Genomic DNA, 27,956 nt, shown 5'->3' with positions numbered 1-27,956 from the left:
TCCCTCCACTCTTAGGCCATCAATAACACAGTACAGCATGAAAAAGAAGAACCACTGTATAAGTTAGACTGATGGATACCGGAGTTACTTTCCTCTGATTGAGCAAAAAGTGCAGTCACTCAACCAACTCATCATCACAACGCCTGTCCGTCTGTATGAATGCATGTACAATCACATCAAAATATGAGCCAAGGGCACAAGAGTACATTTGATAAAAATCTTTAAAAACATAATGACATGTTCTTAGCCTATGGGGCTCGTAGCATAGTGAGACTCTATCCCATTCTCTGCATCTGTGGGGGGGGGGTTGTGCTGTAAGCAGAAGACACAACCTGTCCCAGTCTAAGAGTGGGCAGACGTCACAAGAACCCCCAGCAATGTGTCTGTGGTCCCAGTAATGATCACTGATTCTGAAGACTGTCCAGCAGGTCCTCCATCTTCTGGGAGGTGGTCTGTATGGTGTTCTGTAAGCTGGTCTGCATAAGGGTCGGCAGGCTAGGTTCTATGGCAGTCTGTATATTGGTCTGCATTGCAGTATGTGTGTTTGTCTGCATTGGGGTCTGTAGGTTGGTCTGCATGGGTGTGGCTGTCTGGGCCATGTCTGAGTCCAGTAGAGACTGGATGTGGCTTGCATGCACAGGGTTGGCGTTCTGGGGTTGGCTCTGGGCTGACAGTGTTGAACCAGTGGACGTCATCAGCTGGCAGGAATCTGAGGAGAAAGAGGAGGATGTCACAAAGATTATTTTAACATTTAAAACAATTTATACAGTATATATACATAAATATTCCTCCATTACAGTCCACAATGAGTACTGATCCTGTCAGGTAAAGCAGTCTCACCGTTCTGGAGGCCGAACACAAAAAGGTTGGGTTGTCCTCCTGGCTGGCTGACATTCCTACTCACTCCCGTCTGGAAGAGCTGCTCTGGGGGTCTCTGACCGGGGGGGCGGTACTCTGCAGCTCCACCACCCCCAGTCCGCTCTGCATCACAAAGATGGTTGCAGCTGCTGCAGCCTGGTTTTCTAGTTCCTGCGTAGCCATGTTGCTTTGCAGACCAGACAGAGAACCCTGTGGCAGGAACAGCTCCACCTGCTGGCTGTCAGGGCCACTGCCTGAGCTGGAGCTCACCTGCATAGGCTGCTGGGCCTGGAACAGGCCCTGCTGAGGGGGATTGATGGAGGCTGTGGTCCCCCCTACTGTGGAGCTCTGGTCCTGGAAGGACATGGGCTCTGCTGGGTCAGACTGGGCCACCCCTACCCTGATCCCGACCATGGTGGGCTGGGAGAACAGGAGGGGAGCAGGGGTGTCCTGGGGGTGAGGGGTGCTGCTGCCCATAGAGAGGCCCTGGGTACTGAAGAGGAGGGTTGGAGGCAGAGCCTGGGGGTTGAGGGAGGCGGTGCAGAGGAGCAGATCTGTGGGCTGGGGGAGTTGGCTGGAGGACAGAGTGTTAGTTTGGAACAAGGAGCCTTGTTGTGCCATGGGAAGCTGCTGCTGGGTTTGCTGTGGTTGTGTCTGCTGAGGGGACTGCTGTTGGTCCATGGGGGTACTCTGCTGCTGCCTGGTCTGAGACTGGAACACTGACACAGTCTGGGGATCACTGGCTGAAGTCTCCATGGAGGACAGGAATGCTAGCTGCTGCTGACTACCGTGGCTAGAGGGAGTGTTGGGAGAGAGGAACAGCGTGGACCCCGTGCCCTGCTGCTCATGATCTCGGCTACCACTGGTCAGCACAGTGAGAGTGTTCTGGAGCAGGGCGGCCTGGACCTGGTGCTGCGGGCTGGGGGATTCCGACAGAGGCCTGGGGGACTGGAGGAGCTGCTGGGGGGGGGAGGTGTGGGAGGGCGGCTGGTGGTGGAAGCTGGAGGTCTGGATGGTCAGCAGCTCCCCAGCCTGCTGGAGGAGAGACACAGGCTGCTGCTGGGGATGAGACGAGGAGTGGATCTGGGGCTGGAGGAGCTCAGCCTGGAGCTGCTGCTGAAAGTTCTCCAACACCTGCTGCTGCTGTTGTTGTTGTTGTTGTGTTGTTGTTGTTGCTGTAAGTGTTGAATGCTGCCTACTGCTTGGTTTTGTTGTTGTAGGTTGCCCAGTACTTGTTGCTGAAGTTGTTGATCCGGTAGCTGTATGTTTCCTAGGACCTGCTGCTGCTGTTGTTGAAACTGTTGATGTTGTAATTGTTGCTGTTGTAGGTTCCCCAGTATCTGTTGTTGCTGTTGCAGTTGTTGATCCTGTGGCTGTATTAATAATTGTGGTTGTAGCTGTATGTTGCCAAGGACTTGATGCTGCTGTATCTGCTGTATCTGTTGTTGCTGCTGTATCTGTTGCATGTTGCCAAGGATCTGCTGTTGTTGCAACTGCTGTTGTGTGGCCAGAGAGCCCTCAGGGCACCCCAGTCTCAGGCTGTTCATGGTGTCCTGTACGTTTTGCTGCAGGGAGTCAGTGGAGGACGTGGGGCTGTACAACACTGAGTTGAGTTGCTGCTGAGCCACTGCTGCCTCTAGGACCTGCTGTACCAGGCTGCTGCCCCCTGCCTGGAGCTCCCTTACTGCCCTCTCCAGCTGGGCCACCCCATCCTGGGGAAACAGGGGAACTTGGGGGGCCTGGGAGGGGGGCGCCATCTGGGACATTCCTACTACCATCATCCCGCTGCAGGAGTTGGAGGCCTCTTGAGGCAGGCTCTCCTGGGGGTCCCGGAGGAACTGCTGGGGTACCTCTGGGGGGACAGGGGGGAGGGTGGTAGTGTCACTGGAGACGGGGAAGGAGGTGATGGGGGTGATGTCCTGCTTCTGGATGGTGCTGAAGGGCTCCAGGGAGGGAAAGACAGGGGCATGGGGGAGGTCCATGTCCCCAGGCTGGAGGGGCATGGGGCCGGGGAAGGACTCATTCCTAGGCGGGGTACTGGAGCTCAGCTCAAGGGTCTGCTGGACTAAGATAAGGGTGTCAGAGGGTGGCTGAGGGAGGAGACAAAAAGAGAGTAATAAAATCATTTTGAATAGAGGTATTTTCTAGAATCTACACACGTCCCTGCAAGTTGGCCATGACTCAAGATGTCTTCTTTGATTGTACAACTAATGGGTGATGTCCCAGCCAAACCATCTGATCTAAATGTACATACAAGGACCCTTGGTTAAATATGACCTCTATATTGCTCCTACCTTGAAGAGTGCTGTGGATGGGGTATTGCTGGAGACCTCCATAGGGGTGACCTCCTGTCGTTTAACCAGTTCGCCAGCAGACTGGGCAGGGTCAGAGGCCAGATAATTGATCTGGTCATGGAAGATGCAGGCCTTGGCCAGAGAAGAACCCTCTGTCTTCACAGACATGTTCAGGGACTTATCTACTGTGGGATAAAACAGAAACACACACACAGTGTACTATATATATATATATATACACACCACGCCATTACTCAAACCCATCCCTCCCTTCTTCATCCCATCGTTTACTACTTTCTATCCAAATACTGAAGGAAAGTATCAGCACACATACCTGAGTCTGGGATATACATGAAGGGCTGGATGTCATGTGACCTCCCGGCATTGGTTGTGATGTAGACGCCCACAGAGACAGGAGAGGAGACAGACAGGCTGTGGTATGGCGGAACCTTCACCACCACATGGTTCTGGAGGAAACAGAACATTGTCAGAATTAGAACAGTCAGCGCCGGGCCCGTATGCATTCCTCATGCATCAATATCAATCTGTTACCTGATGGAACAGCTCCATGTCAATCTCTGCCTCGGACCGCCACGACTCATCATCTGGAAAGAAAAGGAATCAATGTCTTAACATGGTCACTGTGAGGAGACATCACAGACACCACCGAGAGGCAGAAAAGGATGCGAACCAAAGGAAAAGAGGACTGGGAAGAAAGGAGGAAGACAGCAGGTACCAGCACTAACCTGAGTTCTCCTGGAAGATGACCTTGGTTCCTTTGAGGAAGTTCTTCCCTATGATGAACAGCTCCTCTCCTCCTCTCACTGAACAGCTGTGGAGACTCTTCTTCAGGATCTCTGGCACCCCTGCTGGCTGGGCTGGGGAAGCACACGCACACCGCAGAGTGTGAAGAATTGCTGTTCACAAAACCCTACCACAGACACTACGTGGTTGGCCAGCTTTCGTTCCAGCCCGACAAGAATATACGGAATTTAATGAACATCAAACAAACACATCCACATTCAAATGTACTTTTGACTGGGTAACCAGTTATTTGTGTTTGTATGAATAGGGCGATAGTTGGTTGACTTACTGCAGAGGATAGGTGACGAGGTGGTCTGTAGGGTTAAGACAGACCCATCAGGCTGGGGGATGTTGACCCTGAATGCCAGCCTGGCCCGGGTGCTCTTCTTCTTGGACCCGGCCACTCCTATACGAGCCTCCACGTCCGCGTTACGCAGCTTCAGGATCCCCACACAGTCGACCCTGTCAAGATTCAACATTACAGAACATTCAGATGATGAAACAAACAACACCCCACTGATATTTCAATGTTCATTAACTCAATGGATGAGTCCCTTACGCAAGTGACATGGCGCTGCTGGGATCCAGAGGGACCTCTATGACGGTGGTTCCCTCGATGTCCACCTCCTTGCAGGCCGTGGTGTTGCGTCCTGTCACCCTGCAGGCCTGGTAGAACCCATGAGGCTTCACTCTGCCTGTGTCACTGGCCACAAACACCTGCAGCACCACCAGCTCACTGACGCCCTCTAACTGGAGAGAGAAAGGGGAGAAGATGGTGAGTAGAGGGCAACACAGCTCAACCCAACATAGCACAATTGTCTACGGCATATATATATATATATCATTGGTTAGCCGTATGCATTCCTATATATATTTTATTAAGTGTCTCTCACCTTGACTGTGGGGAAGCCCTGTTGGGTGCGGTCTTTGACAGAGCCGCGGCTGCCCTCGGTCAGGTAGCGTGCCCGGTGCTGGGTCTCTGGCTGCACCAGGATCTTCAGCTCCTTGCCCTCACTCTTCTGGGGACACTGACTTGACAGCAGGCCTCCCTTCAGCAGCCACCCAGCCTCCAGAGAACTGAAGAGCACACAACATACTTCACTCAGAGGACCTCTTTATTAGGCCTCCAGGTGATGCCGCTGCTTTGCTGTGTGTGCAACAGAGTCAATGGTATGGCAACTTAAATCCTCATGCTCTTAGCAAAGGCACCTAAAAAGGAGACTAGCATTATATTCAACCAACCTGGGCTTGGGGCTGGCTTTGTCTGGGCCCAGCTGAGACAGAACAAAGTGTGGGGCCGTGGCGCTGTCTGCATCAAACACGTCCATGCTGTCCTCTGGGGGTGCAGGCTTGGCCCCGGGCCGCTGGCGGGGGGTGCGTTTACGGGACTTGCGGGGCACCTCTGTGTTGTCGTTGTAGGAGCTGGAGCTGATCAGGCTGAAGTTGGAGGCCGAGTCGTCAGCCCAGATGCTGCTGCTGTGTTCTGAGTCTGGTCCTGCTAGCCCGGCCGGGGCTGGATCCTCCTGGCAGGATATACTGCTGTCATCAAACAGGTCTTCCGGAGGGGGGGAGATGCTCAACACTGGCCTCCGCTTAGAGGGGGTGTTCTGGGGCTGCTGCCGGGAATCCACCCCCCCTGCCCCTGGTGCTCCTGGGTCTCCTCCTCCTGTTCCAGAACTGGTCCCATTGCCACCTCCACCTTCAGAGGCAGACAGAGCTCCCTCCACCCCTTCCCTCTCGGATCCTTCCGGGGCTCCGGACCCCTCTCTGGGGGCCCCACTGGGATGGTGAAGGAGGAGAGGAGGCTGGGACTGGTCCATGGCTGAGGTAGTGGGGGCCGAGCTGGGGCCTCCCGTGGCCAAAGAGGATGGAGAAGGGCTGGGTGTGGTGGCTGGATGGCGTGTGGACCGATCACATTGTTAGTATGGATGTCAATACAGAGCAGGCTATTCACGCAGCTGAATTTGTGCATGATTTGTCCAGAGTTTTCCCTCTTCCCAACTCTAAATTCATTTGACGTTGTTTGTGTGGCTAAATGCCCTCACTGTGCATGCCAGAGTTCTCTGGTGTCAGGCAAATTTTCTGAAGTTAAAGTTGAGAATGGTACAAATAGGCCCCAATCGAATGTTCTGTCATCAAAACTCAATAAAAAAATGATAAAATCAGTGACAAAACTGACATGCTTTGTTTACAAAAAACAAACGCAAGCTTTTAAAATTGTTACATACATTGCCCCCAAAAATAAAAACATTGGGTCAGTCAGACTTTCCTCTTAACAAATTTGCAGGTTAATGATACGGTGCCAAATTAAATGTAGAGGGGGGCCAGAGCAGTTTGTGCATACACTAGTAGAGCTATACAGCAGCTGGTGCATACAGCAGTGGGCCTATACAGCAGTCTGAGCATGCCAATTGGAGGATTGGGTTGGGACTGAGCGTAGCCATGGCAACAGAATAAACAAGGCTCTGACCTATGGAGCAGTGACCTGCAGGCCATTTTATATGCAGATGCCCCCTGCCTCAGAGGGAGGGAACTTCCTGCAATACAAATGAGACAGCCAATGAGCAACAAGAGAGCTGATCAGTCATGACTCAATTTCCTGGCAATCAGCAAATTGGGTCAATTAAATACTGTGTGAGGATAGCTGATCCTTTTTATTTTAAGTGTCTTTGGATAAAACGATGATGCATGTAGTGCTTGCTTGGGCTAGCATGAAGCCAGCTCTCCAACTCTGAAAATGAGCTTGTGGTAGAAGCGGCCCCTAACCACAGATCTAGAATCAGATTACCCTAGCCTGGTACATGTATGGCATGACAAGAGTCAGAGGAGCTGGCTAAAACACATATAGATCTGGGACCAGTCTACCCTACACCCTAATCCTAACAGTAACCATTAAAGGGGTTGGAGAAGTATCTGAGCCTCTACCAGTGGTTATAGGGTCAACTTCAATCTAATCCTGAGTTACTGTGCACAATGACAGCAGCCACATGACTACTGTGTTCAGTCAGTCAGCTTCCTCTGATGAAATGGTATGAATACTTTATCTACTTCCTCAGAGTCAGATGAACTCATGGATACCATTTGTATGTCTCTGCGTCCAGTTTGAAGGAAGTTAGAGATATTTTGCAAGCCAATGCTGTCTAACTAATGTTAGAACAATGACTGGAAGTCTATGGTATCTGCTTAGCATGCTTGCTAATACCCATGGACTCCCAGTCATTGCGCTAACGCTAGTTAGCAACTTCCTTCAAATCGCATGATGGAACACAACATATTGTTTTTCTGATCTAATATAAATGACATCTCTAGAGATATTTTCTTTATGCTGGTCTACATGGAGTGTGTGTGTAATCTCATCTTCACAGAAAGTCTATCGCAGACAGTTGATTCAGACAGGCATGCTAATTCAGAAGTGCTAAAAGGACACAATTGCTTTTAATTATAGCCTAGCTCTTTTCACCTCTTCTCATCATCTAAGAATACAATTAAAACAATAGAAACTGACAGTAAAGGTTGTCTCTAGTGGCGGAGCTAATTTACATCGCTCCATCTAAGAGAGTTGAAAACGTAGGACAATGGGAAGAAAACAAAACCATTTTTAATTCAATTTTGATTAGACACACGAGACATATTGCAAGCAATACTAGCCTAATATGACTTTGGCTATAGGCTAATGCAAATATATATATATAAACCAGGGCCATGTTCGTTCATTCAAACAAAACAATATTTATTCCCAATCTCTCGCACCCATCCTGTCTACAGTAACCATGGCCCACAATTGAAAACTCAATTTCCCAGAATACACCACCACTAGCACCAACTGCCCCACAGGCACTCAGCAGGAACGGTGGAAGTAGACTAGCATGAAGTTGTCCACTAGACACTGAACTAAGGTCAGTCTTATGTTCTGCCCCCTAATGATCTAGGTGAGGATACAGACAGAGTGAAAAGCTAACCTGAGGCCATGGCTGCAGAAGGGGGCGGTCCGGCCTCTCCCCCACTCTTCTGGCTCATGGTGGGTGCGTCTGTCTGCGAGGAGGACGACTGCAGCTGGAGCTCCTTAGGGAGGAGGTCATACACAGACTCTGGTGAGGAGGAGAGAAATCACGGGGTTTGTTAGTGCACCAGAAACCACCAACAACCAACTAGTTACTGTTTTAATAGTGGGAGGTCACCTGGTTGCTAAGAAACTCAACCCATAGACACCCTGATATAGATATATCTGTCGTGAATGTGCAGTTTATCCATCCACCATATGCAGCCTATCAAGTGGTCATCTAATCTGCCTGTGATACAGTCAACGCCAGCAGCATAGTGAGACGGACAAAATCTCTGGCTCTGGGATGTCAGCCCTGCTGCTAGAGACACACACACACACACACACACAAAGAGCTGCACTACAACCACTGCGGGGGAGGGGACAAGGACTTCCAGCCAGCATATGGTACAGTACAGCACTCATGTTCTGCTTCATCCAATTCATTTTTAAAATGTCTCGACTCCGCCCATGAGGCATACAATGGCCTACATTAGGACTAGCCTGCCTGCTGCCGGTTAAGTGGGACTTTTTTGTAACACCACCACCCTCTGTGGTCATGGTCTCTGTTGGTATGTGTCTATTGTGTTCTGTTCCACTGAGTTAGATAGAGAGAGTGGGGCCTTGTGAATGCTGATGGAGGGATGACGATCTAGCATGACCTCAGCCTTGTGCGAGTCACACTAACAACGGTCAGGTCAGGGCCCAGTGCAGGAGCTGCTCCACTGGCACTAGCATGACCTCAGCCTTGTGCGAGTCACACTAACGACGGTCAGGTCAGGGCCCAGTGCAGGAGCTGCTCCACTGGCACTAGCATGACCTCAGCCTTGTGCGAGTCACACTAACGACGGTCAGGTCAGGGCCCAGTGCAGGAGCTGCTCCACTGGCACTAGCATGACCTCAGCCTTGTGCGAGTCACACTAACAACAGTCAGGTCAGGGCCCAGTGCAGGAGCTGCTCCACTGGCACTAGCATGACCTCAGCCTTGTGCGAGTCACACTAACAACAGTCAGGTCAGGGCCCAGTGCAGGAGATGCTCCACTGGCACTCAGTCTCTCGCCTACACTTCCACACTCACCGCTCTCCTTTTCCATAGTAGGTGGGGTCTGCTAATTTTCTATGGAAATTAGACATTTGCAAAAGCCCCACTGCTTGCATAAGACACCAACAGGAAAAAAATGTGATTGGTGAAGATTTTGAAAGAGAGATCGGCTAAGTCTATTAATACACTACCTATTTATTTGGACAGTGAAGCTAAAATGTTTAATTTGGCTCTACTCCAGCATTTTGGATTCGAGGTCAAATTTTTCATATGAAAAACAGAATGTCATACATATTTTGTTTTACCATTTAGAAATGACATCACTTTATGCATCTAGTCCACCCATTTGCAAGTGTCTTAAGTATTTGGACAGATTTAGTTAGTGTATTAAAATATCAAAAGAATAGCATTTGGTCCCATATTCGCAATGACTACATCAAGCTTGTGACTACAAACCTATTGGATGCATCTGCAGTTTGTTTTGGTTGTGTTTCAAATTATCTTGTGCCCAATAGAAATGAATGGTAAATAATGTATTGTGACATTTTGGGGTCACCTTTATTGTAAATATGAATAGGTTTTTGAACACTTCTACATTAATGTGCATACTACCATGACTACAGATAATGATAATTGAATCGTGAATAATGAGTGAGAAGACATGCAAACCTTGCACCATTATCAATAACAGGGGAGGTTAGCAGGTCTTGGGGGTATGGTATTTACAGTTGAAGTCAGAAGTTTACATACACTTAGGTTGGAGTCAAAGTATAGTTTTGGTAAGTCTGTTAGGACATCTACTTTGTGCATGACACAAGTCATTTTTCCAACAATTGTTTACAGATGGATTATTTCACTTATAATTCACTGTATCACAATTCCAGTGGGTCAGAAGTTTAAATACACTAAGTTGACTGTGCCTTTAAAACTGCTTGGAAAATTCCAGAAAATTATGTCATTGCTTTAGAAGCTTCTGATTGGCTAATTGACATAATTTGAGTTAATTGGAGGTGTACCTGTGGATGTATTTCAAGGTCTACCTTCAAACTCAGTGCCTCTTTGCTTGACATCATGGGAAAATCAAAAGAAATCAGCCAAGACCTCAGAAAATAATTGTAGACCTCCACAAGTCTGGTCCATCCTTGGGAGCAATTTCCAAATGCCTGAAGGTACCACGTTCATCTGTACAAACAATAGTACAGATGTATAAACACCATGGGACCACGCAGCCGTCATACCGTTCAGGAAGGAGACGCGTTCTGTCTCCTAGAGATGAACGTATTTTGATGCGAAAAGTGCAAATCAATCCCAGAACAACAGAAAAGGATCTTGTGAAGATGCTGGAGAGAATGGGCACAAAAGTATCTATATCCACAGTAAAACAAGTCCTATATCGACATAACCTGAAGGCCGCTCAGCAAGTATGAAGCCACTGCTCCAAAACCACCGTAAAAAAAGACAAGACTACAGTTTGCAACTGCACACGGCGACAAATATGGTACTATTTGGAGAAATGTCCTCTGGTCTGATGAAACAAAAATAGAATTGTTTGGCCATAATGACCATCGTTATGTTTGCAGGAAAAGGAAGAGGCTTGCAGGCCGAAGAACACCTTCCCAACCGTGAAGGACGGGGGTGACAGCATCATGTTGTTGGGGTGCTTTGCTGTAGGAGGGACTGGTGCACTTCACAAAATAGATGGCATCCTGAGGCAGGAAAATTATGTGGATAAGGAACATCAGTCAGGAAGTTACAGCTTGGTCACAAATGGGTCTTCCAAATGGACAATGACCCCAAGCATACTTCCAAAGTTGTGGCAAAAGGGTTTAAGGACAACAAAGTCAAGGTATTGGAGTGGCCATCATAAAGCCCTGACCTCAATCCCATTGCAAATGTGTTGGCAGAACTGAAAAAGTTTGTGAGCAAGGAGGCCTACAGACATGACTCAGTTACAGCTCTGTCAGGAGGAATGGGACAGAATTCACCCAACTTATTGTGGGAAACTTGTGGAAGGCTACCTGAAACGTTTGACCCAAGTTAAACAATTTAAAGGCAATGCTACCAAATACTAATTGAGTGTATGTAAACTTCTGACCCACTGGGAATGTGATGAAAGAAATAAAAGCTGAAATAAATAATTCTCTCTACTATCATTCTGACATTTCACATTCTTAAAATAAAGTGGTGATCCTATCTGACCTAAGACAGGGAATTTTTACTAGGATTAAATGTCAGGAATTGTGAAAAACTGAGTGTAAATGTATTTGTGCTTTTAACTTTCTCACTCATCATTCATCATTCATGATTATCCGTAATCATGGCAGCATCTAGATTAACGTTCAGAAACATATTCTATTACAATAAAAGTGACTCCAAAATGACAATACATTCAAATCAAATCAAATTTTATTTGTCACATACACATGGTTAGCAGATGTTAATGCGAGTGTAGCAATGCTTGTGCTTCTAGTTCCGACAATGGAGTGATAACCAACAAGTAATCTAACTAACAATTCCAAAACTACTGTCTTATACACAGTGTAAGGGGATAAGGAACATGTACATAAGGATATATGAATGAGTGATGGTACAGAGCAGCATACAGTAGATGGTATCGAGTACAGTATATACATATGAGATGAGTGTGTAGACAAAGTAAACAAAGTGGCATAGTTAAAGTGGCTAGTGATACATGTGTTACATAAGGATGCAGTCGATGATGTAGAGTACAGTATATACATATGCATATGATATGAATAATGTAGGGTAAGTAACATTATATAAGGTAGCATTGTTTAAAGTGGCTAGTGATATATTTACATAATTTCCCATCAATTCCCATTATTAAAATGGCTGGAGTTGGGTCAGTGTCAATGACAGTGTGTTGGCAGCAGCCACTCAATGTTAGTGGTGGCTGTTTAACAGTCTGATGGCCTTGAGATAGAAGCTGTTTTTCAGTCTCTCGGTCCCAGCTTTGATGCACCTGTACTGACCTCGCCTTCTGGATGATAGCGGGGTGAACAGGCAGTGGTTCGGGTGGTTGATGTCCTTGTTGATCTTTATGGCCTTCCTGTAACAACGGGTGGTGTAGGTGTCCTGGAGGGCAGGTAGTTTGCCCCCGGTGATGCGTTGTGCAGTCCTCACTACCCTCTGAAGAGCCTTACGGTTGAGGGCGGAGCAGTTTACCAGGCGGTGATACAGCCCGCCAGGGTGCTCTCGATTGTGCATCTGTAGAAGTTTGTGAGTGCTTTTGGTGACAAGCCAAATTTCTTCAGCCTCCTGAGGTTGAATAGGCGCTGCTGCGCCTCTTCACGACGCTGTCAGTGTGAGTGGACCAATTCAGTTTGTCTGTGATGTGTATGCCGAGGAACTTAAAACTAGCTACCCTCTCCACTACTGTTCCATCGATGTGGATAGGGGGTGTTCCCTCTGCTGTTTCCTGAAGTCCACAATCATCTCCTTAGTTTTGTTGACGTTGAGTGTGAGGTTATTTTCCTGACACCACACTCCGAGGGCCCTCACCTCCTCCCTGTAGGCCGTCTCGTCGTTGTTGGTAATCAAGCCTACCACTGTTGTGAAAATCAAACTTGATGATTGAGTTGGAGGCGTGCGTGGCCAAGTCGTGGGTGAACAGGGAGTACAGGAAGGGCTCAGAAACCCTTGTGGGGCCCCCGTGTTGAGGATCAGCGGGGAGGAGATGTTGTTGCCTACCCTCACCACCTGGGAGGCCCGCAGGAAGTCCAGTACCCAGTTGCACAGGGCGGGGTCGAGACCCAGGGTCAGGAAGGAGACGCGTTCTGTCTCGAGCTTGATGACGAGCTTGGAGGGTACTATGGTGTTGAATGCCGAGCTGTAGTCGATGAACAGCATTCTCACATAGGTATTCCTCTTGTCCAGGTGGGTTAGGGCAGTGTGCAGTGTGGTTGAGATTGCATCGTCTGTGGACCTATTTGGGCGGTAAGCAAATTGGAGTGGGTCTAGGGTGTCAGGTAGGGTGGAGGTGATATGGTCCTTGACTAGTCTCTCAAAGCACTTCATGATGACGGAAGTGAGTGCTAAGTCGTTTAGCTCAGTTACCTTAGCTTTCTTGGGAACAGGAACAATGGTGGCCCTCTTGAAGCATGTGGGAACAGCAGACTGGTATAGGGATTGATTGAATATGTCCGTAAACACCCCGGCCAGCTGGTCTGCGCATGCTCTGAGGGCGCGGCTGGGGATGCCGTCTGGGCCTGCAGCCTTGCGAGGGTTAACAAGTTTAAATGTCTTACTCACCTCGGCTGCAGTGAAGGAGAGACCGCATGTTTCCGTTGCAGGCCGTGTCAGTGGCACTGAATTGTCCTCAAAGCGGGCAAAAAAGTTATTTAGTCTGCCTGGGAGCAAGACATCCTGGTCCGTGACTGGGCTGGATTTCATCTTGTAGTCCGTGATTGACTGTAGACCCTGCCACATGCCTCTTGTGTCTGAGCCATTGAATTGAGATTCCACTTTGTCTCTGTACTGACGCTTAGCTTGTTTGATAGCCTTGCGGAGGGAATAGCTGCATTGTTTATATTCGGACATGTTACCAGTCACCTTGCCCTGATTAAAAGCAGTGGTTCGCGCTTTCAGTTTCACGCGAATGCTGCCATCAATCACGGTTTCTGGGGGAATGTTTTTATCGTTGCTATGGGAATGACATCTTGACGTGCGTTCTAATGAACTCTCACACCGAATCAGCGTATTCGTCAATATTCCCATCTGACGCAATACGAAACATGTCCCAGTCCACGTGATGGAAGCAGTCTTGGAGTGTAGAGTCAGCTTGGTCTGACCAGCGTTGGACAGACCTCAGCGTGGGAGCCTCTTGTTTTAATTTCTGCCTGTAGGCAGGAATCAGCAAAATGGAGTCGTGGTCAGCTTTTCCGAAAGGGGGGCGGGGCAGGGCCTTATATGCGTCGCGGAAGTTAGAGTAACAATGATCCAAGGTTTTACCACCCCAGGTTGCGCAATCGATATGCTGATAAAATTTAGGGAGTCTTGTTTTCAGACTGGCTTTGTTAAAATCCCCAGCTACAATGAATGCAGCCTCCGGATAAATGTTTTCCAGTTTGCAAAGTTAAATAAAGTTCGTTCAGAGCCATCGATGTGTCTGCTTGGGGGGGATATAACGGCTGTGATTATAATCGAAGAGAATTCTCTTGGAAGATAATGCGGTCTACATTTGATTGTGAGGAATTCTAAATCAGGTGAACAGAAGGATTTGAGTTCCTGTATGTTTCCTTCATCACACCATGTCCCGTTAGTCATGAGGCATACGCCCCCGCCACTCTTCTTACCAGAGAGATGTTTGTTTCTGTCCGCGTATGCGTGGAGAAACCCGTTGGCTGCACCGCCCTGGATAGCGTCTTTCCAGTAAGCCATGTTTCCGTAAAGCAGAGAACGTTGCAGTCTCTGATGTCCCTCTGGAATGCTACCCTTGCTCGGATTTCATCAACCTTGTTGTCGAGAGACTGGACATTGGCAAGAAGAATACTGGGAAGTGGTGCGCGATGTGCCCTTTTTCGGAGTCTGACCAGAACACTGCCGCGTTTCCCTCTTTTTCGGAGTCGTTTCCTTGGGTCGCTGCATGCGATCCATTCCGTTGTCCTGTTTGTAAGGCAGAACACAGGATCCGCGTCGCGGAAAACATATTCTTGGTCGTACTGATGGTGAGTTGACGCTGATCTTATATTCAGTAGTTCTTCTCGACTGTATGTAATGAAACCTAAGATGACCTGGGGTACTAATGTAAGAAATAACACGTAAAAAAACAAAAAACTGCATAGTTTCCTAGGAACGCGAAGCGAGGCGGCCATCTCAGTCGGCGCCTCGCTTCGTGTATGTGTTTTGGGCACAACATAATCCGACACACAACCAAAACAAACTGCATATGAATCCAACAAGTTTGCAGAGGCACACGCTTGACATAGTCCTTGGAATATGGGACCAAATACTAAACTTTTGACCAAACTTAATACACTATATGTGAATTTCTCCAAATACTTATGACGCCTTGGAGACTAGATACATAAAGTGCTGTCATTTCTAAACGCTTCACCCCATAATGAACATTCCCTCAAATTAAAGCTGACAGTCTGCACTTAACCTCAGTCATTGTATCATTTCAAATGAAACTGCTGGAGTACAGAGCCAAAAACAGCAACAAACTGTCCAAATACTTTTGGACAATGTATTTCGGGGAGCCTCCTCTATGTGAAGCAGTACGTTATAACAGTTCTCTGATTAGCCTAGGCCAACAAGTCAGCCAAGTCCTGCATACATCCCCTGTTACAATCCGATTACCTCACCACATACTTACTGTATGTTATGTAGCTGGCTACACACTGCTCACATTACGTTAGCTTTGAAGCTGTGCCAAGCCAACGGTCAGACTTTATTGTTCGCAGCTGGCCCTTTGCTTTGATGACACAGAAATATGTTGGCCCACAAGCAGACGCCAAGAATCCACCACAGTCTCTTGCAATGCCCCGGCATCTAACATGCATCTTAAACTCATAGGTAATCTTGCATGCTAGACTTCACAGCTACAGACTATGCAATATTTAGACACACGTCTGGCTCTATGAGATTAACGCAGAGTAAAGACAAAGATCCTATCCACTCCGCAGTATCTACTTACATGGCAAAATCAAAGCCAGACATTGAAATACAAAAGGCTGCCTATGTCATGGATGGCATAGCCTTGATCAATTCGTGATGATGATATAAGATGTAGCCAGTCTACAAACAGTAAACCACTTGAGATGTGTTCATTAGAAGTGTTTATGAAGCAGCAACACTGCTATCGGCCTCAGCCAATTACTGTCATATAAATAGGCTACACACACCTCATCACGTCAGACAGCAGCACCATATGGCCAGCCCCTGTTAGCATGGCATGGCCACTAATACACTGGCTCATTAGTGTAACACACACAGGGTCCAGGCAGATGTCTGAACCAGTGTCAGGAGACAGGTAGTCCATGCACAGAGCATCTGTGAACTCTGGTGAGAGACCAAGTTCAGAGAAAACAAAAAGAAACATTTTGAATTAAGCCCGTCAGCCTACATGTGGAGAGAAAACAGCAGTAGTGCGTCGCTGCAAGCCCAGATAGGCCTAGATGACTAGCCAACAACGATTAAGAGAGAGGTCCAAAACCACTAGCAAACCCCATGCACCAAGACAGCGCAGTGTACATTTTTACTGAAAAGTTTTGCATGGCAGCCATATCTGCCACCTGTAGAAGGTCTTTAAACTAAAACCCCCCAGGCTTTGATCACTTCCAGACACAGCTGGACTGAAAGAGTAGTGGACTGAGCAGAGAGGACAAATGGAGCCTGTTCATAGCAGTGTTATCACAAGAGCAGCCATGACTCAGTCAGCACCAACCAGACACCACATCAACTGGCCAAGTAGCTAGATAATATAGCTACTGTATCATATAACTAATTCTGGGTAGATCATGATTTAAACATTCCATCCACTTCCCTCTACTTCACTGTTGACAAGGCCTGCAAATGAATTAAGGTGAACTTGGCAAAAACACACCCATCCACAGACATGTGCAAGCACACAAAGATTATTATTTTCATAAATGTGTTTTCTGAATCCGATAAGGCCACTTTCACTCATCTGAAACAATCAGAACCTGCTTGTAACCTGCTATGTACCCAAATGCTTGCCAAAGTTCTAGTTTGATTCTCAGTATTTGGTTTGCCTAAGGCAATGGGGGTGGCTAAGGATAGCAGCTAGCCAGCAGATCCAACCCGCTTGCTTACAGCTGCACTAGGGTCGGACAGACTTCCTGGGTAGATTAAGACACCATAGAGCTGATGTGAGATGTCTCTGAAAATGTACCTCAATCCAGGGATGAAAAATGCATTGTGCTGCAGCATTATACCAGCTGTTACATACTGTCCTTCTCGTCCTCATACTAGGCAGGAGAGGCTATATGGACACGCCCTGTTCCCAAAATTAATGGTGTATGTTGCGCAGCTGAGAGTCGAGTTTGGAGACGAATAGATTCAGATCAGTCAACCGTCCTGATAAGCTCTTCCCAAGCTAATGTATGTTGACTAGCTGACAACAGCAGCAGCATGGCGCTAGTTAAAACTTGTAAAAAAAAGTGATGTTTATTTTGATGGGCGAGGAAGAAATAACTAAAGTCACCATGTGGATTTGGTCACCACTTGATTTATATTTCAAATAGGATAGTAGACTACACGAGAAATAACCTGTAATATTGGCAGTAGTCATCTAGAGGTCACCGTGATACAGTCTACACTGCTCAATGGGGAGAGTTTGCGCTGCTAGCCGACAACACGAGGCACAGTGTCCTTCGCTCCCGCTTGTTGCTGTAAGGAGAGGGATGTAGCTAGATATTGTAGCCAATATCAGGCTAGGGTGACAGGTAAAGCATATGCATTATAGTGATTGTCACCGAAAATGTATAACTATGGCATTAATGTCTAACATTGCTGATAAAAATGATTCTGAACACTCCCAAGTCCCAATTTTGGCAGACAAGTTTCAAATTCTTGAAGTTTCTAGACACAAGCCTAAACTAGCTAGCTGGGAAGGACTCATGAGGACGACTGAGTGAACTGACTGGACCGAATCTGTTCGTCTCCACTCTCGCTGTGCAACATACGCCATCAATCTGGGCACCAGGCATGTCCGTGTAGCAGCAGCCACAGCAGAGATTTTGGAATGGCAGAGTCAGCCAAATCAGCTCCTTTGTTGTTCAACGCCATGTGCCATTCAAAATGGCTGCTATGGCTTCTGCCATCTAGCACGAGGACGAAAACGGCAGTTTAATTAAACTAGCAGACGTTCAGTCTTGGTGTAACAGTTGGGATAGTGGGACAATTCAGATTACACCGCATTTCTCAACTTTTTGCAAGACATATCTCACACTGGCTCTGTGGTGTCTTGGTGTTCTCACACGTGGTCCTTTTCAGCTACATTGGTTCCCTTTTTAGTGCAATTTGAATACAAAACTGTCCAGGTTCACTTGTCATTATTTCCACACCAAACACTATAGGCTACTGCAGAACCATTTCCCTGCCATAGGCCCTGACATTAGTCCCACAAACTAAAAAGTTCAATTACAGCATTATTATTTCTGCTATTATTCTTCTGCCATTTATCCAGTTACCAGTCATTTATACATGTAAATATTATTATTTGATTCTAATTAGTATGTCTTATTTTGCAAATAAATGTAAACTATTATCTTCCAAAATGTATGAAGGTACATCCCTGGCTGTCCAATAACAGGTTGTGATGGTATGGCTTGTCCAGCACTGTGCATTTACCCAGAGTGCATTGAGCGAATGTTGGAAAAAGATCACGGTTCCTTTCGAATCATAGCAACATGAATGCAAAGAGGACTGTCCACAAAAATGTTGAACTGTCAAGAAAGTTCTAACTCAAAGGCAAGAGCAGTGTGAATATAAATACTTATTTAGCTTTGTTTTCACACTTGAGTTCACTTTAAAGAGGACTGAGATCAGTTATTTAAAAAAAAGGACTATATCTGAAAACACCCGTAATTTACACAGAAAGCCTGTCCGACGCTAGTGCAGCTGTATTCAAGCGGGCCGGATCTGCTGACTAGATAGCTAACAGCTTAACTAAAGACTGCTAGCTAAATAGCTAGCTAAGGTTCGCGAACAAATTCAGCAAGCAATCGAGGGGTTTGTGACAATGCAACCTGTACCCAACGTTTAAATACTGTAACCATGGCATAGTCATGGGGGACCGAACCACGAGAGTACCGGGGGAAAACAATAACACAACACGCCTCCTACTGCTCCCTAACGTTAGCTGTTAGTTGGTCCATCATGCACTCATTAGTTAACTAGCTAGCTATAAGCAAAACTAGCTGCTAGCTAACGTTAGCTATCTTGCCAACTAACGTGATCTATCCGTTCATCAGTCCTAGTCCAAAACAATGGCAATACAATACAAAGGCAGTCATAACATGTATAGAAGTCTTACCTTTGGAGTAAAGGGATTTGGGGGAATTAAGGTCGAGATCAGCGCTGAGGAGGGATATAAAATCAGAGGGCATCGCAGCGCTTCATGGAGGGATGCGTAGCGGACGCCCTCTAACAGTACTATGGATCAGAACGAAGCCAGCCAACGTTAGTGAGCGATGAATAAAAAAATAAAAGGTCTACAAACAGGCAATATTGCGTCTGGGGGGCAAATTGTGTTAAGCAATACACGTGTAATAGACCCAGATAACCGTTAATTAGCGCGTAACACGTTTGTTATGTTGTTTTTTATGCCTACACTCACAGTTGCTATGCTAATGCCGCGTTCACGTGTTATCGGAAACTCCTAGTTCCTACTGAGAAGGGGGAAGCTGAAACCCAATATGGCGACCGGAGCACAGATACACAAGGCGGGGCGTGGCTTAACATGGCCACGCCCCCAAGAAGGGAACAGAGATAGGATACTCCCTTTACTCCCATATAATTCATAATGTAATTAACCTAAATTTGGCATCATCCGAAGTAAATTACCAAAACTTTTGTCGTTTCAATAAACGTTTTCAGCAGCATCACTTGTCGTTATTAACATACTTGGCTGTCACAGCACATTATTTGCATGATACTTATTCTGCCACTCTGTGTTACCCGACCTGCTAACACTGACAGTAAAGCTGTAACACTATACTTATGTCACTGTTTGTTTACCCCTCGCTTTTTCGCCGGTTAACTTATGTTAGATGGCTGGCTAGCGAGATAAGTTAGTCTCGATCTAATTCACAAGTATTAGATATGTCACGTAATTACTTCCAGTCTTTGCCTACCCTTGAACAGTCATTTAGAAAACTTGATTCTTGTTGGCATGTCTATATGTCCTTTCAACTTGCCAGAGACCAGTGGTGCAGACATCCCTACCAAATTGTCCAAAGTAGCCTATGGTGATATCTACACCTACATATCGAGTTAGATATAAACAAGTGTTAGCTTGCAATTTACTCTGAATTCAGTGCTTCGAACATACAAATGTATATTTTATTTATTTTATTTCACCTTTATTTAACCAGGTAGGCTAGTTGAGAACAAGTTCTCATTTACAACTGCGACCTGGCCAAGATAAAGCAAAGCAGTGTGAGACAAACAGAGTTACACATGGAATAAACAAACATACTGTCAATAATACAATAGAGAAAGTCTATATACAGTGTGTGCAAATGAGGTAGGATAAGGGGGGTAAGGCAATAAATAGGCAATAGTGGCAAAATTATTACAGTATGGCAAATGAAACCCTGAGGTGATAGATGTGCAGAAGATGAGTGTGCAAGTAGCGGTACTGGGGTGCAAAGGAGCAAAATAAATAACAATATGGTGATGAGGTAGTTGGATGGGCTATTTACAAATTGGCTATGTACAGGTGCAGTGATCTGTGAGCTGCTCTGACAGCTGGTGCTTAAAGCTAATGAGGGAGATATGAGTCTCCAGCTTCAGTGATTTCTGCAGTCCGTTCCAGTCATTGGAAGCAGAGAACTGGATGGAAAGGCGGCCAAAGGAGGAATTGGCTTTGGGGGTGACCAGTGAAATATATCTGTTGGAGCGCGTGCTGCGGGTGGGTGCTTATATGGTGACCAGTGAGCTGAGATAAGGCGGGGCTTTACCTAGCAACGATAAACCGGAGCCTTCCATCATCATCATCACCACCACAGGGTATAGCCTGAAACCATGAGGTTCGTTTAACCTGGTCCTTGGGTAGTTTAAACATAATTTAGCGGTCTTTTCTCCTACTATTGTTCAAACAAAACGGTATGCAACATCTTTTCGGTATCTTGGCTATAAAAGTGGGGTTATAGATAGCGAATATTAGCTAGCTGAAGAAAGCCCATTGGAATCGTCTCTTTGGCTGATAATCGTGACATACATTCCATGAGACAGTCTCTGTTCATGCTAACATTTTTACCTTTAGAATCAAAGTGATTTTAGGTATGATGTTGAATGAAAAAAAAAAGAAATGCAATGTGTTGGTCCCATGTGTCATGAAATAGAAGATCCCAGAAATGTTCCATATCCACAAAAAGCTTATTTCTGTCAAATTTTGTGCAAACATTTGTTTACATCCCTGTTAGTGAGCATTTCTCCTTAATAAGCCTAAATAATCCATCCACCTGACAGGTGTGGCATATCAAGAAGCATGATCATTACACAGGAGCACCTTGTGGTGTGAACAATAAAAGGCCACTCTAAAATGTGAAGTTTTGTCACACAACGCCACAGATGTCTCAAGTTGAGGGAAAGTGCAATTGGCATGCCGACTGCAGGAATGTCCACCAGAGCTGTTGCCAGAGAATGTAATGTTAAATTCTCTACCATAAGCCGCCTCCAACGTAATTTTAGGGAATTTGGCAGTATGTCTAACCGGCCTCACAACCGCAGACCACGCGTAACCACACCAGCTCAGGACCTCCACATCAGGCTTCTTCACCTGCGGGTGGCTGTATTCCAGGCGGGATCATCTGAGACCAGCCACTCAGCTGATGAAACTGAGGAGTATTTCTGTCTGTAATAAAGCCCTTTTGTGGGGAAAAACTCATTCTGATTGGCTGGCCTGGCTCCCCAGTGGGTAGATTAGGGCCTAATGAATTTATTTAAATTGATTGATTTCCTTATATGAACTGTAACTCAGTAAAACCATTTATATTTTTGTTCAGTATAGTTTGTTGATTTAAATGACATGGAAGTATGTTAACGACCAACCAAGCATATCCAAAATGTTTATCGAATGATTAAAAAAAAGAATACAGCCATTGTCGGGTTATGAGTAAAGTAGGAAATTTAACATGGGAGTATAGGGAGTACGCTATGGCTGTACCCTACTCGTGGTGGGGTCATGTTATTCCATGCCTTGCCATGTGTATCTATGGGCGAGTGGGTGTGTCGAATGGAAAGGAGTGGGTTTGTCAAAAGTAAAGTAATGGGGCGTGGAAAGGAGTGGGTGTGTCAAAAGCCACTGCTATTACCAATGTTTAAAGGGTAGGTAGCATATACTTAACCATATGTAACATATGGATTTGCATCTTTTGAGTTATTACACGAAACTGATCAGAATTCCGAATATTTTTATATATTTAATTCCGGGATGTGATGTAATATGGAGGACTCTGCAAGCCAGCCTATTCCCTATAATGTAAACTCCAACAGATTTTTACTTCAAATACAGTGCATTCGAAAAGTATTCAGACCCCTTCCCTTTTACCACATTTTGTTACATTACTGCCTTGTTCTAAAGTGATCATCAATCTACACACAATACCTCATAATGACAAAGCTAACAGATTTTTAGAAAAGTTAGCAAATTTATTAAAAATTAAAAAATACATTATTTACATAAGCATTCAGACCCTCACCTGTGGTAAATTCAATTGATTGGACATGATTTGGAAAGGCATACACATGTCTATATAAGGTCCCACAGTTGACAGTGCATGTCAGAGCAAAAACCAAGCCATGGGGTCGAAGGAACTGTCCGTAGAGCTCAGAGACGGGATTGTGTCGAGGCACAGACCTGGGGAAGGGTACCAAAAAATGTCTGCAGCATTGGCCTCCATCATTCTTAAATGGAAGAAGTTTGGGAACCACCAAGTCTCTTCCCAGAGCTGGCTGCCCAGCCAGAAGGAGAAATCAGGGGAGAAGGGCCTTGGTCAGGGATTTGGCCAAGAACCCAAAGGTTACTCTGCCAGAGCTCCAGAGTTCCTCTGTAGAGATGGGAGAACCTTCCAGTATGACAATCATCTCTGCAGCACTCCAACAATCACGCCTTTATTTTAGTGGCCAGACAGAAGCCACTCCTCAGTAAAAGTCACATGACAGCCCGCTTGGAGTTTGCCAAAAGGCACCTAAAGCGTAGTGAACCACTAGTTGGCCAAGAGTGTTGAAAGCTGTCATCAAGGCAAAGGGTGGATGCTTTGAAGAATATAAAATATATTTTGATTTGTTTAACACTTTTTTGGTTACTACATAATTTCATGTGTTATTTTATATTTTTGATGCATTCACTATTATTTTACATTGTAGAAAATAGTAAAAATGAGTATTTGTCAGCACTTTTGACTGGTATATAGAATATGAGCAATGTTGATAAACGGCTAATCGCTAACAGTCATGGTACATGCTCATGCATTCCAATGCCAAATGCTTACAATAGTGCTAACGCTAGCGGATGCACGAGCTAGCTAACAAGCTCATCACATGGTAATTGTACACAATAAACCACAAAACTTAGCTCCACATAATATGACACAGATCTCAAGGCACTTACATTTAGATCAATGGTTCTTAACCTTGGAGGTACTGAACCCTACCAGTTTCATATGCGCATTCACCGAACCCTTCTTAATTGGAAAAATAAAATATGATTTTTTCAAATTCAAAACATAGATATATATTTTACTGGTGCACAAAATGAACCGTACATCAACATCACTGTGTTCAAAGAACAAAATCATCCAAACATGATTTTCACACAAAAACATAAATGAATATTTACTGCAAATCAGTGTGACTTCTGCTGTTGCCTTTCAGAGACCAGTTCAGAAATGCGCGGCTTCACCGTGGCAAGTGCCACTCTCATGTAATTTTCGCAACAAAGTCTGTTCCTTTTCTTCGTTTTTATGTCCAGCATCCTCAAAAAGGATTGCTCACAAAGATATGTTGTAACAAACGGTATGAACATCTCCAGAGCTTTCTTGGCAATAACAGGGTACGTTACCATTTGTTGACACCAAAACGTTCAATGATTTCATCAAGGTATTCATCATTGACATCTGTTGTCTCAACACTAAACGTGAATGGCTGTCTGACCCATGCTGGATATGACTCTCTTGTAGGGAAGTATCCGTCCAGTTCCGCAGGTACAGAAATTACTCCGATTCCAGATACATCTTCCATCTTACTTACACAGTCGCCCAGCAGGGGAAAGTGTGCGAAGTTATCGTTCTCTGTTCGTCACTTCCATAACAGTAGCTTTTTTGAAAAGCCTTCAGGTTTTCCTCCGCTTCGATGATGTTGACTCCACCGCCCTGCATCTTTTGATTGAGCTGCGAAGATATCAGCCATGTACGCTAAAATGAGAATGAACTCCGAATTTTTGAAGCAATTTGCATGACAATGTTGGTGCTCTTGCAAAAATAGGCCTAATTCCACACGCACGGCAAAAACACGATTCAGCACCTGTCCCCGGGATAACCACCGAAAGTTAGAATGGTACAGAAGTACCTCGAATTCAGAGCCCATTTCTTTACAGAGCTCACTGAAGATGCGGTGCCTCAGAGCACTAGTTCGCACATAGTTCACGCATTCCATTACAAAGTTTAATAACTTTTTGTTGCCAACGCATGCCTGTGCAGGATACAATGCGTAACAATGATGTGTGGTGCATCGGCTTTCACTAGCGCACCAAAACCAGACTTTCTTCCCAGCATGACTGGAGCTCCGTCCGAACAAACTGCAGAAACCATATCCCACGAAAGATTGTTGTCTTTGAAGTCATCCACAAGTTTCTTCACATCGGATGCCTTAGTTGTTGTTGTAAGAGGCTTACAAAATAAAAATAATCTTCCTTTATCACGTCGTCTTTCACATAGCGCACGAATACAGCAAGCTGGCTTAGATTGGAAACGTCTGTGGTTTCGTCGAGTTGAAGGCTGAATTTTTCCGGGCTTGAAATCAGATCTGCAACTACTTGAGCCAAGATGTCTTTGCTCATGTCCTCTATTCTGTCGCTGATGGTGTCATTTGAAAGAGGAATTTGGGATAACTTAACTTCCGCCTCTTTTCCCAGCATGATATTCACCATCTTCAACACAGCTGGTTTCATGAGTGTTTCACCAATGGTGTGTGGTTTGCCCTGCCTTACGATCAGGTAAGCTACTTCGTACATGCTGTGAGGATCGGTTTGTTGTACAAAGCCGAAAACAGGCAGAGTAGCCTTTTCATCCAATCTGGCTCTCTTCACCTTGAATTCAGAGAGCTTGTGTTCTTGTATTTTCCATCTCTATGCAGCTTAAGGAAGTGTTCTCTTAGTTTTGCCGGTGCTAGACTAGAATTGCTCAACTTGGCATTACAAATCATGCAGTTAGGACGCTGACTCCCATCACGTTCCGTTATACATGTGAATCCATATTGTACATATTTGTCTGACCACTTTCTTTTTTTGCTCGACATAGTAAGTATGAAGGGATTAAAATATTAAGAAAGAAATCACAAGACGTACCATCACGACAGTCACAATTCGACTACTGAGCGCACCAAATTCCCTGCAGCACAGATAGGCCAAGCGATGTAGCGTGATCACCTGAAGCCAATGATGGCCAAGCGGGGCGTGTCATCACGAATCATATGAGTCGGATGTGTGTCTTAACCTCCGCCGAAGCCCTGAGACTGACTCACCGAACCCCTGGGGTTCGACCGAACCCAGGTTAAGAACCACTGGTTTAGATGCACGCAGAATTAAATATCAGACATACAGGGATTCAGTCCACAGGAGGAAAATGTCAGCAGGAGGAGAACTGGAAGTGTCATAGACTAACTGAAACTGAAGTCCTGGTAATCAAGGCCACTGATAGGCTGAACGAGATGTGGTGATACGTAGATGGTGTGACCTTGACCAATAAGACACTAACAAAAGTGGGGGTCCTCTGAATGGGAGTCTAAACTGCCTGACTAGAACTAATCAGAAGGAATGGCTAGAATCAGCTGACTGAAGCTGGCCGTTTTAACAGCCGCCCCCAAATGTGTTGACAGATTTGTAATCAACAGCAAAGGGCTGCAAAGGCAGACAGTGACAGAGGAATGACGTGAATACTTGTGGTCATCCAGAGAGGCTGAAATGTAGACCAGACGGGCGACTGGTCCAACAGAAGGCCTGTCTTCAATGCACCTGGCCGCACAGTCACAAATGTGCTTGAGATCACCAGACCAGGGCGAGTGATACTGTGGGGCCAGTGCAGGCTGTGAATAAGTTCTGTAAGAGGGGAGCCAACAAGATGTGATGGTGGATCTGGTGGCGGCTTCCCCCTCAGCCCAGGAACAGGCAACAGGATTACCTCAACAGTGAGGGCTTGTAAGACCCCCAGGGGAGGAGCAGGAGTCACATTGACCCCTGATACGGTGTCATCTGAGGACACCAGGACTGGAGACTGCAGAGCCACTGCGGCAGAGCTTGACGACGGTCTCAGGACTGGAGACCGCAGGGCTGCAGCAGAGCTCGACGAGGACCCTAGGACTGGATACTTAGGCGGCTGGAGCAACAAAGCAGCAATGGGCAGTGGCCACAGGACAGACCCAGGCAGCGGGACCAGGTGAGGGTACCGGATCAGGAGGTTGGGCAGCAGAGTTCGATGAAGGTCTCAGCTCTGCAGACGGTGGAAGTTTGGCTGCAGGTCTCCACGAAGCTCTCAGGACTAGTGACTACAGGTCTGTAGCAGCAGAGCTCAACGAGGGTCTCTGGACTGTAGATGGTGGGGCCACCCCATCGGCAACAGGAGGCCCCAGAAACAGGAGTTGGGGTTGGCTGGATCTCCACAGCAGCGAAAGGCAAAGATCTCAGGACAGGAGACAGCAGCACACCTGAAATAGAGTTAGAAAAAGACCCAAAGACGGGAGAGAGCTTGACCCTGGATCCAGGAGAGTGCCAGAGCTGTTGACTTAGAGCCTGACAGAGATAGTGACTTGGGGCCTGACTGGGCTGCAGACTGTGAGCTAGGGGATGTTAGATCTACCAGGACAGATAGCTCTGGGCATACTGGGATAGGAAACTGGAGACCTAGTTTAGCAGGAAACTGGGAAGCCCCAGTAGGTCCAAAGTATATTAGCCCTCATTTCTCTGATCAGGGAAATGAGGGCTAATATACTCTGGACCTACTGGGGCTATAGACTGAGGACCTAGTAGGGTAGAAGGTGAGATGTCTCCTACAAAAGGACATGGAACACCTCGGTCACAAGGGTCCCCCACAGGGATGTCAGGAGGGTCTTTCAAGGCTCCACCAGGCAGGGACTGACGGGGCCTGGACAGCAGACACGGACTGAGCCGCAGCAGCAGAGACTGGAGGGGGCTCCCAAGAAGGAGCAGGAGCCATCTTTGAACAGCAGCAGGCAGTACGTTGAAGGTAGGACTAGGCAGATCCCGCCAGATAGGGGTCGGAGAGGCCTGAGTTGCAGGGCTGGACTTGGCGACCTCAGCGACTGGAGACAGGGCTCCCGCAATGGACCAACTGACATTCAGAGATGTCAGCTGGAGTAGGAGTATGGTTATCCCTCAGGGTGAACTCTGGTATCTCCTCCATCCCTAGAGAAGGCTGTAGATCTTCCTTCTTGTGAATAGGTAGGGAGTTAAGGATTAACTAGAACAGGGGCCATCAGAACCTCTGTCACTGGATACGGTGATCTCACGACTGTGGGAACCAGTTGAGACTCTGCGACAGGAGCGGGTTGAAGCACAGCGGTGGGAGTGGTGAGCTGAAGCTACATGGCAGTGTAGTAGGCCCCACTCCTAACTTATCTGTATCCTAAAAGCAAAGAGTTTCAAAATCTGCCACACCCCCTTTAAATCAGTGTTTGTTTTGTCAGAGAAAAACATGCACACGTTTAAAAACAATATGCTTTTGTTTTGAGCCGACTTCCCCGTGGGCTTTGAACGGGTCACCTGACTCACCCCTAGGAGGCAGCCAATTACAAAACGAATGCAATCACCCTTCCCTTAAGAAACTCCTCACAAATTGGTAACCCGGGGCAGATAATCGAATCCCCTCACTTTACTCTTGCAGGACTTCATTACCCAAACAACACGTTGCAGTATTGATGCGGAAGTGCTGAGGCAGGCTTATAATAACATGAATTTCGGTTTTCAACGCTCCTT

General features: G+C 46.4%; 1 protein-coding gene across 1 annotated transcript; it reads right to left on the bottom strand.

Annotated features, from left to right (window-relative positions):
- Nucleotides 1-10: 10 nt before the first annotated feature.
- On the bottom strand, nucleotides 11-19,404 carry LOC124001825 (nuclear factor of activated T-cells 5-like). The gene is given in 14 exon segments (XM_046308929.1): nucleotides 11-709; nucleotides 841-945; nucleotides 948-2,009; nucleotides 2,012-2,948; nucleotides 3,153-3,337; nucleotides 3,487-3,619; nucleotides 3,705-3,757; nucleotides 3,899-4,030; nucleotides 4,246-4,418; nucleotides 4,516-4,706; nucleotides 4,850-5,033; nucleotides 5,199-5,847; nucleotides 7,916-8,044; nucleotides 19,059-19,404. Coding segments are annotated over 14 exon segments (4,314 nt in total). The 5' UTR covers nucleotides 19,132-19,404; the 3' UTR covers nucleotides 11-401.
- Nucleotides 19,405-27,956: the final 8,552 nt, after the last annotated feature.

This window comes from Oncorhynchus gorbuscha, linkage group LG02, assembly GCF_021184085.1.
Source record: "Oncorhynchus gorbuscha isolate QuinsamMale2020 ecotype Even-year linkage group LG02, OgorEven_v1.0, whole genome shotgun sequence".
Taxonomy (NCBI): domain Eukaryota; kingdom Metazoa; phylum Chordata; class Actinopteri; order Salmoniformes; family Salmonidae; genus Oncorhynchus; species Oncorhynchus gorbuscha.
The sequence above is the reverse complement of the archived record's forward strand: the minus strand, read 5'-3'. Positions and strand labels throughout refer to the sequence as shown.